Source organism: Artemia sp. Qi Xiang Cuo, chromosome 1 (assembly GCF_049724085.1).
Source record: "Artemia sp. Qi Xiang Cuo chromosome 1, ASM4972408v1, whole genome shotgun sequence".
Taxonomy (NCBI): domain Eukaryota; kingdom Metazoa; phylum Arthropoda; class Branchiopoda; order Anostraca; family Artemiidae; genus Artemia; species Artemia sp. Qi Xiang Cuo.
In genome coordinates, this window is record NC_142794.1 from 8,071,286 (window position 1) to 8,087,453 (window position 16,168).

The window sequence follows — 16,168 nt, forward strand, 5'->3', positions numbered from 1 at the left end:
CTATCAATAATGACATTTATTGAGTATCATAATGAGTATTACTATTATGATTTTTATTGTTATTAATTGCTATTATTATAGTTTTATTTGTTTTAAACAATAAAATTTCTGGCTCAAATGTTTTGAAAGCCAAAAAAGAAAAGAAAAAGCAGTTGTAATTCCTACTGACTTTTTTGTTCCACCCTAGAATGCTTCTTGTCACTAGTCAGCACACCACAGAGACGACACAAACATAGAGACGACACACACACAGAGACGACACAAACATAGAGACGACTAACACACAGAGACGACACACAGACAGAGACAACGCACACACATAAACGACACACACAGAGAGACGACACGCACACAGACACACAGAGACAACACAAACACAGAGACAGCACACACACAGAGACGACTAACACACAGAGACGACTAACACACAGAGACAGCAAACACACAGAGACGACACACACAAAGAGACGACACACACACAGAGACGACACACACACAGACGACACACATACAGAGAGACGACGTAGTGACCTATTCATCTGTGGATTATATTCCACCAAAAATATCAATTATGAAGAATCACTGTTGTGTAATACAAATGAATGTGCATTGTCAGTTTAATATACACATACTGATATTTAGTAATCAAAATGTTAATATTATTTGATTTATTAAAGTTACAAAAGTAAGAACATCTTTTTTCAGTAAAGTGCATATTATGTTCTGGCCTTGGGAAGGCATAGGGGTTTCGAGCCCAACCTATGCTAATTTCTGCTCGTTTTGAGATTCACTCGGTTATTTATTGTAATTTCTGTTCGTTTTGGGTTTCCTTTATTTATCGATGCTGATTTGCGGTAGTTTCACGCTTCGTAGATTATTTTATTTTATTTTTGCTCATTTTTTGTTTAATGGAGTTCTTTACTTTTCTTTGAAAAACTTATTTTGTGGAAAAAGTTTTTTTAACTAATTGTAGTAAAAAACGGTATTTCTGGATGAACAATTAATAAATTTTGAATAGCCTATATCCTTTGAAATTTTGCTAGAAGGTATTTGAACCCCTTTTTCATCGTATAAGGTCATCATCGGAGCTTGTATCTACGATTCCAGAGCAAATGGGCCAGATTAAGTGCGAAAGGACATACTTAGCCTATTAGCTAGTTAGCCACTTAGCATAGAAAATAATGAACGTAACATGAAAGTCACTATTCAATATCAAATGTACAGCGACTTGTGCATTTCATTTTTCTTTCATCGCCAGGTTTATTTTTATCCTACAACAGTGAGTTTATCCATCCCAAAGAACATAAAGGCCAGGCATTAAGATACTCAACTTATTCACGCTCGTGTAAATATTTAGCCATGTGAAGAAAGAATGGAAGCAGTTGAGTGTGTCTGTTTCTCAGATTACGACTCACTTGTTTGTATCTCTAATGGCCATCTGTATCACCTATTGTAAACTAAAGAATACGCTCAATTCATTTTAGGATTTAAGGTCTGCACATTGAACAAACCGGATAAGAAATTCAATCCATGAATTGCAGAATCGTACAATACATTACGAACTGATCACAAGCATATCTATATTATATGGCATGATCTACATCTATTATATCTATTTATATATTATCTATACCAATGTTATCTATAAGCTTAAAAGCTATTATACATATCTCTTATTAGCTATTAACAATAATTTAGTATGATGTATAAGTGATATGCTCAGTAAAGTTCTTAAATGATATGCACTGCATAATTATTCGGTATGGCGCACAGCAATTATGCTGTTACCAAACAGTTCATGGTAACGAACATTAAGTAAGAGCGATGCGGCTCAATAGTAACCGAAACTCAAAATATAGAGTCTTGATGACAATAGAAGTATCAAAAGAATCAAATTTTGATGCTTATTCAAAATATGTAAGACTCATCAAATTTACTGGTACCCATTGAAATTTCCGAGTCTGAGAAAATTTGCCCAATTTTTCAAAAAGGGGGAAACACCCTTAAACCATCAAGTGATCCTTTTGAAAATCACCCCATCAGATTCAGCATACCAGAGAACCCTGATGTAAAGGTTTCAAACACCTATGTTAAAGAATTTGAAGTTTTGCATTTTTTGCCAGAAGAAAGATCACGGATGCGTGTTTATTTGTTTGTTTGTTTTTATATTACTATTTTTCCAGGGGCGATCGCATCGAACCAGTAATCGTAGATGATATAGAGAGGGCTTATTTTATCGGAAACCAAAAGTTCTAATGCCCTTTTTAAGTAACCAAAATGACTGGAGGGCAACTAGCCCTCCTCCTACGCTCATTTTCCCCCAAAGTCACCCGCTCAAAATTTTGAGAGAGCCATTGTTTTCAGCATAGTCTAAAAATATAATAGCTATTTCTTTGAGGAGGACTTAACCCCCAACTGTCTCTGGGGGAAAGGCTGCTAGTTATGAACTTTGCCCATTGCTTACATATAGTATAGGTTATTGGGAAGTATACATTCGTTTTAGGGGGGAATCTTCTGGTGAAGGGAGGGGGTACGTGGGAGGACCTTTTCATGGGGGAATTTTTCTTGGGAAAAGGTAATTTTCCAACGAGGATGAGCCATATTTCCCAGAATCATTTAGAAAAACGATCAGAGATTAAATGAAAAACAAGCTTTTCAACTGAAAGTAAGGAGCAACATTAAAACGTAAAACGAACAGAAATCATTACGGATATGAGGAGGCCCTCCCCCTCCTTAATAACACACTCTTTACGCTAAAGGTTTTTTTGGGACTTTTAAAAGAGCTTTTAATTCTAATTAAACCGCCTTTGTGATTCATTAGTCATTCTTAAAGAATTGGGACAATATTTGAACTTTAGCGTAAAGAGCGAGGTATTGAGGAGGGGGAGGCCCCCCTTATCAGAAAAAAAAATTAACATTTCGAAAAGGTTAAATTTTAAAAAGAATTTGAACAATGATAACTCGCTGAATTTCAAACGGAATTAAACAAACAAAATACATAGAATATAGTCTCGACACTAAAAAATAAAACGCACTTAAGTAAAAAGGGCTACAAGGGCAACAAAATAAAGTAAAACTTAAGTAAAGTAAACTTCACTTAAGTAAGTAGAGTAAAAACTTAAGGGCTACAAAATAAAGTCTTGGTTTCTAAAATAACCATAACGAACATAAATTATTTTGTATACGAGGGCGGATGTCTCTCCTAGCTCTTTACGCTCTAGTTTGACGTCTCATTCCAATTCAACGACTTGTGCTTGTTCGTTCTTAAGGAATTGGAATAAGAAGTCAAACTTGAGTAAAATGAGTGAGGGGTTGGAGAGAGAGTACATACTCTCGCATACGGAGTAATTTCTGTTCATTATAAGTTATAATGTTACTTTCATCAGAAAAAACTTTTTTTTATTTAATATCTAATCGTTTATCAAATCATGCATAGGCCGAACCAAGATATGATTCAAGTACCGGTCCCCAATAAACCCTGTTTCTTGCTTTTAAAATTTAAGTATTTAATTTGGAAAATGATTGTTAGCGTCCTGATTTTTCAATTTTTCAGCCTAAAAATTAGAATTTTAGACTGTAGATATTTTGAGAAAATTTGAATATTTAGGCTAAATTTTCAATGAACAATAGATTTATAGGTAAGCAAAAGCATCTTATGTGGAGATGCTACGGTCAAAACTTAAAAGATAGTGGCCGTATCAAATAAAAAATGTTTTAGATGGAGTAGGATTATCCTATATTTGAAATGAGGGACTAGAACCCTCAGATCAGGATGAGCGGATCTTAGCTATGATTATAGAAAGAATAAAAGACCAGGAAGTCCAAATGTGGACCCAGGCAGTTAAAATATCTGAGACAATAAAGTTTTATTCCCAAGTAAAAGAGATATTTGGATTTGAATATTATTTTAAACTAGGATTACCCGGGGAGACATTAAGGACTTGGTTTCAGATCCGAGCGAATTGCCTGCCACTAAAAAAATAGAAAAAGATTACATGAAAGAAAAAGGATGGCCCCAGATGCAGATCTGGATTACTCTTGTCCCAGATGTAACCTAGATATTGGGGATGCGGCCCATATTCTCGCCGAGTGCCAGCAGCTTTCTTTATTAAGGGGAAAGTATCTTGAGGGTGGTAACTTGGAGTTCCCGGGGATCCTGAAAACGACTATAAAAAGGACAATCAGGCAGTTATGTAAATATGTAGATGAAATGAGTGAAACTTGATACTTATGCTATTTTCCTGGTGGAGTGTATTTAAGAATACTGTGATGTATGGCCTGTTTTTGGGCTTATAATATATTGTTATTATTATTCTTAGTAATATTTTTAACATGGAATTTTGGGTGGACGGAGAGGGGCATTACTTCTCATACGGATAGAAATTTTGGTGGCTTTTTGATCTGAGCGTGGCTGAAGCCATAGTAACCTCTGGAATATGATTCTCTGATATTCTCTGATGAGAGGCTCTCTGATTTTTAGAAACACATTATTCGAATGGTTAAATAGTTTAGACGTTGCGTATAAACATGAAAGGAGAAATATTTTCAAACAGTTCGTGGTAACGAACTGTAAGTAAGGAGCGACCCAGATCAATAGTAACCGAAACTCTACCAATAGATATATCAAAAGAATCAAATTTTAATGCTGATTTCAAATATATAAGTTTCTTTCAAGTTTGGTCCTACCCATCAAAAGGTATGTGGCTGAGAAAATTTGCCTGATTTTCGAAAAAAGGGGGAAACACCTAAAAAGTATGGAAATTTAATGAAAATCACGCCATCAAATTCAGCGTATCAATGAGACCTACTGTAGAGGTTTCAAGCTCCTATCTGTAAAAATGTGGAATTTTGTATATTTTGCCAGAAGAAAGATCACGGAAGCGCGTTTATTCGTTTTTTTGTTGCTTTTTTTTCAGATTGATCGTATCAACCCAGTGGTCCTAGAATATCGTGGGAGGGCTCATTCGAACGGAAATTAAAAGTTCTAGTGCCCTTTTTAAGTGACCAAAAAAATAGAGGGCAACTAGGGCCCCTCCCATGCTCATTTTTTCCCAAAGTCACCTGATCAAAATTCTGAGATAGCCATTTTGTTAAGCATGGTCGAAAATATAATAAATATGTCTTTTAGGATCACTTAATCCCCCGAAGTCCCCAGGAGGAGCGCTGAAAGTTATGAACTTCACCCAATGTATACATATAGCATTGGTTATTGGGAAGTATACAGACGTTTTCAGAAGGATGATTTCTGGTAGTGGGGGGGGGAGTGGGTCGGGAGTTATGTGAGAGTATCTTTCCATGGAGGAACAGACATATGCTATGTCTAATACCTTTATATTGACTCGGTTTATGATGGTTTTTCGAATAATAAACTTTTCATCAAAACAAGTTATTTAGTCACATAAAACCCTCAGTTAGAATCAATTAAGAATAACAGGCGGACGATTTGCTGCAACAAATGTGAATAAGTGGGTTATTTCCTGAGCGCCTGATTTCCCAGCATTATTTAAAAAAAGATCAGAAATTAAATATAAAAAAACAGTTTTTCAACTGAAAGTAAGGAGCGACATGAAAACTTAAAACGAACAGAAATTATTACGTATATTATTGGTTTCACTCCCTATTCAATACCTCACTTTTTAAGCCAAAGATTTTTTAGTACTTTCGTAAGAGGTATCTATTCTAATTAACGGCCTTTGTGATTAAGGGGTCATTTTTAAAGAATTGGAACAAAACTCGAACTCTAGCGTAAAGAGCGAGTTATTGACCAGAGGGCGAGCCCCCTAATATACGTTTTAAAAATATATGAATGTAGAGGTTCGTTACGTAAGTTAATTCGTAAGCTACGTATATTTATTACTAATTAAAACGTTCGTAAATAAAACTGAACAACATTCGAGAAAGTCATTTAACCAAATAAAAGAAAAATTAATACGTAAATTTTGTACTAATTATTCATGTATGGTAAGCCAAAATCAAAACCTTCATTAATTCAAAAACGATCAAGAATTAAATAAAAAACAAGTTTTTTTTAACTGAAATCAAGGAGCGACATCAAAACTTAAAACGAACAGAAATTATTCCGTACGTGAAAGGGGCTGCCCCCTCCTCAACGCCTCACTCTTGACTCTAAAGTTTGACCCATTCTCACAACTCTTTTTTTTTAAACAATAAAAAACTTTGGCGTAAAGAGCCCCTCCCGCTCCAATAAATGTCCAGGCGAAACTCATGATACTCGCCTCGTCTTTTTCACCTCTGTTGCAATAGAGATGTGAATGCAATATTATTACTATATAGAAAAAGATTGTGGTTGTGGGAGGGGCACTCTTACATAACCAGCAGTGATAATAAAGAATTAGGGCAAAAAAGTTCCCGGAGGGGTTTTATAATTTTATGATACTATATAATTATAATTATGAGTACATAATAAATAAATATATATACATATATATATATATATATATATATATATATATATATATATATATATATATATATATATATATATATATATATATATATATATATATATATATAAATATATATATATATATATATATATATATATATATATATATATATATATATATATATATATATATATATATATATATATATATATATATATATATATATATATATATATATATATATATATATATATATATATATATATATATATATATATATATATATATATATATTCATATATATTCATATATATATATATATATATATATATATATATATATATATATATATATATATATATATATATATATATATATATATATATTCAGTCTTATTCTAAATGAGTGGAGATAAAAGATTACTTCCTCCCCCCACCCTCCACACATCTTCCAATATGTGCCTTGAGGCTCATGGAGACCGCCACTTAAGTGTGGCCGAATCTTTTGGTCGCTTAATGCGGGCACTAAAATTTTTAATTTCTGTTTGAATGAGTCCTCTCTTGATCTCTTAGGACTATCACTCGGTACGATCACACCTCAGGATAAAAAAAAAGAAAAACAATAAAAGCAAATGAATAAACACGCATCCACGATCTCTCTTCTGGGAAAACAAAATATATAATCCCACATCTTCGTAATGAGCTTAAAACCTCTATAAAAAGGATCTCTAAAATACTGAGTCTCGTGATGGGATTTTCATTAAGATTACTTGCCTTTTTGAAAGTTTTTCCCCCTTTTCAAACATCAAGTGTAACCTTACATGTCCTTATAGGGAGGGGGAGGGTAATTTCATTTAACTTTAGGTTTTTTAAGGCTGCTTGTGTTTAACAAGCTCTTTGCGCGTTATTTTTCGATGCCATCAGCAAATGTTTCTTTAAGTGTAGGCCTACCAAGCACGGCAAAACTAGTTGTAATTCTTTACCGAAGTATAGCTAGTGACCTTTATTTTAAACTATTGACCTTCTTTAGCGCCTCCTTGATTGTTCTTGCTAGATGCCTAGGGAGTAAGGGACCATTTACCTGCTTTCGCTTTGCAAAGCCTTTTCTACAATATCTGATACCTATTCAGGTAATGAATCTGTGGGGTTACAAAAATTGAAAGTACAAATTAAAATGAAAATAATGTTTTAAAGTTACCATTTTTTAACGTAAAACTACTGAAAGTTCTTGATAGGGCGTCCCAGCCTGTGTTCATCTACAAAAAAGCCAAGATAACTTAGCTGCCATCTTATAATGAAAACTAGGAAGGAGAAAAGTGAATTAACAGCGAATTAGAGTGAATGATAGGCCACTTATCTTTCAGTTTGCATTTCTCAGAAGATACTTTATAAGCTAATTAAACTGTTTCCCTTGATACGAAGGGTGTCGACAGTCCATAAGACAGGAAAAAGCATTATATAATCCAGTTACTTCACTTTAGAAAATGAACTGCAATTTAGAACAAAACACTTGAAGGCCAGAGACTTGAAATCATTTTAAAACTTTAAAATAAAGATTTGAGCCATGTATTTTTGTTGTTTTTAAATATTAATTATTTTGCTATGACTGCATTCCTTATTGGGAGGGGATTTTGGCATGCCAAGTTAGAGATAGGAAAAAAATTAAGTGCAGAGAATTCCTTTTAAAAAGTATTTTATTTAAAGTCTGGAACATATCGGCATACCTGTCCTTCCCTGACATGCAAAACTCTTAGCATTTTACCACTCAAGTAGTCGAGGGAAGGTTTTAAGAAGTATGGTGGGTTGAGAGCCCCTATTAAATGTAATTATTATATAGAGGTGCCTTTGGACCCACCCTCCAGCCAAAATAGGATGGAAACCTCCCAAAACAGATTCCAGGCTATAGCCTCGGACAGCAAGTATGATATTTTTCTCTGTTTTCTAGTAATTTACTCTGTCAGAGTTTTAATTTAACAGGTCAATTGATTGAAGTAAATAAAAGTCATTACTGTGGAGCAAGCTTGCCACTGAACTATGCCACATTTGCCACAACCATGTGGCAAACTTGCCACATTTCAGAACTATGCTTGCCACTGTCATTCCCTTGGCTTTCAATATCCTAATCTTAATTCAAAAAACCTTCCCGTGCATCTTTCCCTTGTCTCACTTTTCCTGTTTGAAATCAGGATGCATTCCCAACAATGCATTCTTCAAACTGGGAATGTACTATTTTCAGCTGCTGACTGTAGTTTCCCTTTTATTATAAATTAATATGTCCCAAAGTTATTCGTCCCCAGACTTTTCTTGCAACTGCAAGTATATTTATAGCTAAGCTAACTCGCTTTTAATTTTTGATTAAATAAAAAAAACAAGTTTTCTTTAACTGAAAGTAAGGAGCGACATTAAAACTTAAGACGAACAGAAATTATTCCGTATATGAAAGGGGCTGTCCCCTCCTCAGCGCATCGCTCTTTACGCTAAAGTGTTTTATTTTTTAAGAAAAATAGAGTTGTGAGAAAGTCAAACTTTAGCGTAAAGAGCGAGGCGTTGAGGAGGGGACATCCCCTTTCATATACGTAATAATTTCTGTTCGTTTTAACTTTTAATGTCGCTCCTTACTTTCAGTTATAAAAAATCTTTTTTTTTTTCATTTAATTTTTGAGCGTTTTTGAATTAATATAGGTATTGATCTTCGCTCACTGTGTCTGAACGACTAAAGATCAAATTACATATTAATTTAATTTTATTTGATTAAATGGCTTTCTAAAAAGTTGTTTAATTTTATTTACGAACGTTTTTATTTGTAGTAAATATACGTAACTTACGTAACGAACTTCTATATTAATATATTTTCAATACGTATATTAGGAGGTTCACCCCCTATTCAATACCTTGCTCTTTAAGCGAAAGTTCGAATTTTGTTCCAATTCTTTAAAAATGACCGCTTAATCACAAAGGCCGTTAATTAGAATAAATAGCTCTTATGAAAGTACTAAAAAATCTCTGGCTTAAAGAGTGAGGCATTGACTAGGGGCTGAACCCAATCATATATGTAATATTTTCTGTTCGTTTAAAGTTTTGATGTTGCTGCTGTTGCAGTTGAAAAACTTGTTTTTTATATTTAATTTCTGATCTTTTTTTAAATAATGCTGGGAAGTCCGGCGTCTTCTTCATAGCAATCTCCCTTTCCCCATGAAAACTTCCTTCATGGCAAAATCCTCCTAAATAACCCCCGATCCCAGGCACGTACACAGGAATTTGTTTCGGGGGGGCCCAATTTTTTTGGGGGGGGACAAATCCTTCAAACCCATTATTCTGTGAGAAAAATCAGAAAATTATGGGAAAATGAAAAAATCGTGAGATTTAGGGGGGGGGGGGGGGTTGAGCCCCCCCCCCCCGCGAACGTCACCCCCCCCCCTCACTACCAGGAAACATCTCCCCTGAAAACGTCTGTACTGTATACTTCTCAATAACCAATACTATATGTTAACATTGGGTAAACTTCATAACTTTCAGCCCTCCTCCTGGGAACTTCGGGTGATTATGTCATCTTAAAAGACACACTTACAATATTTTCGAACATGCTGAGCAAAATGGCTATCTAAAAATTCTGATCAGCAGACTTTGGGAAAACAATGAGCGTGGGAGGGGGCCGTGATGACTTCCATTTTTTTTGGTCACTTAAAAAGGCCACTAGAAATTTTAATTTCTATTCCAATGAGCCGTCCCACGATACTTTAGGACCACTGGGTCGATATGATCACCCCTGGGGAAAAAAAATAAAATAAACACGCACCCGTGATCTTTCTTCTGGCAAAAAATTCAAAATTCCACAGTTTTGTAGATAGGAGCTTGAAACCTCTACAGTAGGGTTCTCTGATACGCGGAATATGATGGTGTGATTTTCATTCAGGTTCTATAACTTTTAGGGGGTCTTTCCCCTTTTTTCGAAAATCAGCCAAATTTTCTCAGGCACGTAACTTTTGATGAGTAGGATTAAACTTGATGAAACTTATATATTTGAAATCAGCATTAACATCCAATTCTTTTGATGCATCTATTTGTGTCAAAATACCGTTTTCTAGAGTTTTGGTTACCATTGAGCCGGGTCCCAATAACCAATACTATATGTTAACATTGGATAAAGTTCATAGCTTTCAGCCCTCCTCCTGGGGGCTTCGAGGGATTAAGTCATCCTAAAAGACATAATTATAATATTTTCGACCATTCCGAACAAAATAGCAATCTCAAAATTTTGATCAGATGACTTTGGGAAAAAAATGAGCGTGGGAGGGGGCCTAGTTGCCCTCCATTTTTTGGTCACTTAAATAGGGCACTAGAACTATTAATTTCCGTTCCAATGAGCACTCCCACGATATTCTAGAACCACTGGGTCGATACGATCACCCCTGGGGAAAAAAAAAAAATATATATATATACACGCATCCGTGATTTTACTTCTGGCAAGAAATGGAAAATTCCACATTTTTGTAGATAGGAGCTTGAAACCTCAGCAGTAGGGTTCTTTGATACGCTGAATATGATGGGGTGATTTTCATTAAGTTTCTATAACTTTTAAGGGGACTTTCTCCCTTTTTCGAAAATCAGCCAAATTTTCTCAGGCGCTTAACTTTTGAACAGCATGACTAAACTTGATGAGACTTATATATTTGAGATCAGAATTAAAATCTGATTATTTTGATGTATCTATTGGTATCAAAATTCCGTTTTTTAGAGTTTCGGTTACCATTGAGCCAGGTCGCTCCTTACTTACAGCTCGTTACCACGAACTGTTTGATTTTCGTTTTCAGCGTATAAGGGCATAGTGAATTTTAGTTTATTCGGACTCGAGAAAAAAATTGATAATAAGACATCGATCCAAACAATTTGCTTCTTATAATGATTTCAACTGTATGAAACTCACTAAATTCAAAATAACTTATCCACCGGAGAAAATTTGTGGAATTAGGAAAAGGAAGAGAAAAGTCCCAAGATTGTTTTTTTACCATCAAATTCAGCATAGCCGAGAACTCCAGAGCAGTGTTTTCAAGCCTGTCTTCAATAGCTCTGCAAAATATGTGGACAGTTTGAAAACTGAAAACAATTCCTTCTAGGTATGGTCACCAAAATCTGGAAATTTTGTGAACTAAAAAAAAAGAAAAAAAAAGTAAAAAAAAAAAAAAAAAATCCCAGTATAAAGTAAAAGTAAATTTAATGTTTCATTTAAATGTTTTTTCCAAATGTTAAGTGTTTTTTTTTTCAATCACAGATTTTCCAAGTATTAAGTACTATTATTAGGTTAATGTAGTGTTTCATTTAAGTGTTTTATGATGATCGCTGATCAAAGTTTATGTTGTTTGTCCCTTTCATTTATGTTATTTTATTATGTTCATGGCCGTATAGTTTGGCTTTAAAATACACTTCTCTATCTATCTATCTAATATGCGAAATAATTGTACCAAACACATTTTGCATGCAGACCCGCTATACTTTACCCCCTCCTCCTAATATGCAAATCAATAGCCCAAATTTATCTCTAAAGTGACAAAAAAACTAACGAAAAAACTGCTGTGTTCTTGAATTTTAGTACCGAAATTCGTTCCCCCTACGGAAATAAAAACTATAAAACTCAAATAAAATTCTCAAATTTGGAAAGCCTTAATTCCCACCGGGGGAGGGTATGTTCCAGGGGGGGGTATTTTCCGAGGGGGATATTTTACGAGGGGGGGGTGTTTTCCGGGGGTATTTCCGGGGGGGGGGGTAAATCGCCGGAGGGGTAAACGCCTATAACCGTTTCAAGATGGTCGAAGGGGCACCAACTTTCAGAAATCACGTACATCAGGTGGTGTGCACCAAGCGTGTTAAAAATGGGCTGAGCGTGGCAGACACTACGCCATGCATGGTAGAACTGTGTCACGCGTGACTTAATGAGATATACACCAGGTGACAGAAAGTCAGTGCCCCTTCAGAGATGTCTGAATGCGAACGCACGTTCATTTTTCTATTTTATGCTTTGCTTTTTTTCCCCCACGGAAGATAATGTCGAACAAATAGTCTTAGGATATTTCATTTTCGACTTATTGGATTTTTGCTTTCCTTTTGTGTCATTTTTGTTCTATGTCATTTTACTATATGTTGTAAAACAACTTAAGAATGATCAGTACACAACGTGGTTCTAAACTAAGTGGTTCTAATTATGTATATAAAGGAGAAAGGGGAGGGGGACCTCCAGAGTGGGAAAGGGTACCTTTCATTACCTTTTGTTGTTGTTTTTTTGTTTTTTTGTAAATACAACATATTTATGCATATTAGATAAGTTTAATTTCGCACTAGACCCGGTTAGACCGATTCAAAGAGATTAACCATTATCCAAGAATGTGTCTGGGATTTTTGTTCGGAGGGGGAGGGGGTGGAGGGCCACAAAAAAAAACTTTAAAAAACACGGAAAATTTTTTTCACATGTATTTTTGTTACATTTTTAAGAACAATTTCTTCTGGCAGGGGGGGGGGGTGGACCACAAGGTAACATCCCTGCATACAGCCTTGCCATTGTCAACCTCATTGTTCATCTAAACTATCTATTTTGAAAAAAAATTATAATTTTACATATATTTACAGCTAAGGTAACCAAATTTTTGCCTTCGATTCTGTTTTCACTTAAAATGGGCAAAATTTGAAAATTGAAAATTTTCCAGTTATACATGTATGTGCAAAGTACGGAGGGGGAGAGTTGAATTAGTTCATCATATTTTTAAAGCAACTATTTTCCAACTTAATCGTAAAAGTGCTCTGAGATTTTATTGTGTTTAATTAGTTATTATCAGGTTCAAAATTCTCCTTTTTTTTGTCGCGTATTGTCAATACCACCTACCGTCAAAATCGTTTACGATTTTGACTTTTCCGCCGAAAGCGGAGAAATTTTCCGCCGTCGGCGGAAAATCAAATAGAAACCTAAATAGGGAAAATGAGGGCAAGAGTGTAAAACTTTTATAGGATTGAGCAAAAAAACAAAACAGTAAGAATTTTGTCAAAACAATAGCACATTGTACGAGTAGCTACTGATAATAATGGAGTAAAGACACGGTGGGATGCTTAGACGTAGTTAAACAGTTTAACCGGACAATATACCCGTTCTTCTCTTAATATGAGATTTTCTTTATATTTCTTTATTCCTGAAACCGATTTTCGGAGTTGCTTAACGTTTAACGGTGAATATTCGCTGTCCATATTATTGACTTACGAATAAAGTGAACACACCACTCGATGTCTTTTTTTATGCTCTTTCCAAATATAATAGTCACTTTTGCCACAACTGAATTTTACCCCCACCCCTATATATACCAATGTTTTAAGTAGATATTTGCACGATACTGGTTAAGAATGCGGTAAGCGCGCGACAATTGTATTGAAGAAAATCAAAGCTCAGATATCCATTACCCGGTAATTGTATATCTGACATCTGACGCAGTGTAAAAAGAGGTTTCTCCCTCTGGGAACTATATTTAAACTTTAGTTTTTGGGGTTTAGCGGGAAAAAGGTACCTCGGTTAGGTTAGTTTACGTATTTTAATATATGCTATGCTTTACCCCCCCCCCCCCAGCCCTAATGTGCAAATATATAGCCGAAATTTGTCCAAAAACTATTATATTTTCATCCTATTTTGTTTTATTTCATTAGCATTAACGAAACTTTACTTATCGCGCGCTTACCGGATTCTTACCCAGTATCATTTGCACATTAGGGGGGGGTAAATTTTAAACTTACCTCTTATTTGCATCAGAAATAAACTTTACCCCACCCCTCTAATTTACAAATATATATCCGGAATTAGTATATATAGGGGTGGGGATAAAATTCATTTCCGACAAAAATGTTTATTATATTTGGAAAGAACATAAAAAAGGCATCGAGTGGTATGTTCACTTTATTTGTAAGTCAATAATATGGACACCGAAATATTTTCCGTATAGGCTACTTACCAAAAGAACTTTTCTTCAGCGGGGTTGCAATTAGTATGAACAGTACTGTATGTGGTTTACCGACCGTGGATTTTCTCTAACGATCTCACATAATTTTTTTGATATCAGTATACAGTCGGGGCTAGTGAGAATAAAACACTGTAAAATTTTGGATTTTTTAAAATCATAAATATTCAGTTACACAATTCCTTATAGTACTTAACTCTACATTGCCACCATCCACTCTCCTACCTAATGTGCAAATATATGGCCTCAAGTATATATTTTCCATGCATTCCCCTAATGTGCAAATATATACCCTGAATTGGTATATACAGGGGTGGGGGCTAAAATTCATTTTTGACAAAAATGAGCATAAAAAAGGCATCGAGAGGTATATTTACTTTATTCGGAAGTCAATAATATGATTTGGTAAAGTTTCGCCAAGTCTACTTCCCCAATAAAGAGTCGGTAAATTTTTACCAAATCATATTATTGAGTTACAAATAAAATGAATATACCACTCGATGCCTTTTTTATGCTCATTTTTGTCGGAAATGAATTTTAGCCCCCACCCCTGTATATACCAATTCAGGGTAGCCTATATATTTGCACATTAGCGGGGTGGGGGTAAATTTTATTTCTGGTGTAAATGAGAGGTAAGTGTAAACTTTCCCCCACCCCCCTAATGTACAAATATATACCCTGAATTGGTATATATGGGGGTGGGGGTTAAAATTCATTTCCGACAAAAATAATTATTATATTCGTAAAGAGCATAAAAAAAGTCATCGAGTAGTATATTCACTTTATTCGTAACTCAATAATATGATTTTGTAAAAATTTATCAAAGAGTCCCCCCCCAAGCCAAAATTCTGAATATGACCCCATCATAGGTAATGGGACACCATTGCGATGGCAGCAATTATAAAATCTGAAAAGAACATTGAATCATGAATTGAATCGTATATTTCATCTTTCCTCTCAGATCTGTATCCTATAAGTAACTTTAACAGAATTTTCAAGTTAAATTTGGAACTAAAGCTCGTTAAGTAGGCCAATAAAAAATATCACCCATTCTTACTCACCTAAATTATCTGTAGCCAAAATGCTTTTACAGTTGCACATTAACAAGACCAAAAAAGTTTTTACAATATTATATAAGCAAAAGCTCCACTTAAACTGATTTCTCATTTCACAATTATGATAATCATACTTTCTGATCCATCCAAAAAAATAATCTTTATTCCACTTTTCTTTCACGGATTTATACACCTTACTGTCTCTAAGTCCTGAGATGAACTATTTCAAAATTCTATAGACTGACGGATCTGAGATGCTGAAAAATGGAGAGAAACTGCGCGAACTTCCCCCTGCAGATTGTATAAACTTCCACATATTAGGAAACGTACAAAAACTCCCAAAATCAAGCTTTTTCCCCTCTTGAGAATGATCATTACATATTTGTTTGCTACAATTACTGTTTTTGCTCAATTGCAAAGCATTAAAAAAATTCCGTGATCGAAAAAAAATTCCGTGATCAATTGTTCGTATTTTGTGTAAATTTTTTTAATTGAGAAATGGAGAAATAACCACAATACTAAATATACTAATAAAATTGAGTAAGAAGTCTCCTGAAGAATTTTTTGAGGCTTTTTATTATTCATTTAGTTTTTACAGTTACCTTTCAGGCTTAATAACAGATCAAACAGTTCGTGGCAACGAACTGTAAAGCGACCCGGCTCAATGGCAACTGAAACTCTAAAAAACGGAACTTTGATACCAATAGATACATCAAAAGAAT

At 34.6% G+C, this 16,168-nt stretch overlaps 1 protein-coding gene across 1 annotated transcript in view; it reads right to left on the reverse strand.

Moving 5' to 3' along the window:
* LOC148955977 (protein eva-1 homolog C-like) overlaps positions 1-15,643 on the reverse strand; it is a 108,054-nt gene extending 92,411 nt beyond the window's left edge. Inside the window, exon 1 of the mRNA XM_089088713.1 lies at positions 15,453-15,643. Coding sequence (XP_088944839.1) covers positions 15,453-15,558 — 106 coding nt within the window. The 5' untranslated portion in view covers positions 15,559-15,643. The remainder of the gene's footprint in view (positions 1-15,452) is intronic.
* Between the last annotated feature and the right edge of the window lie 525 nt (positions 15,644-16,168).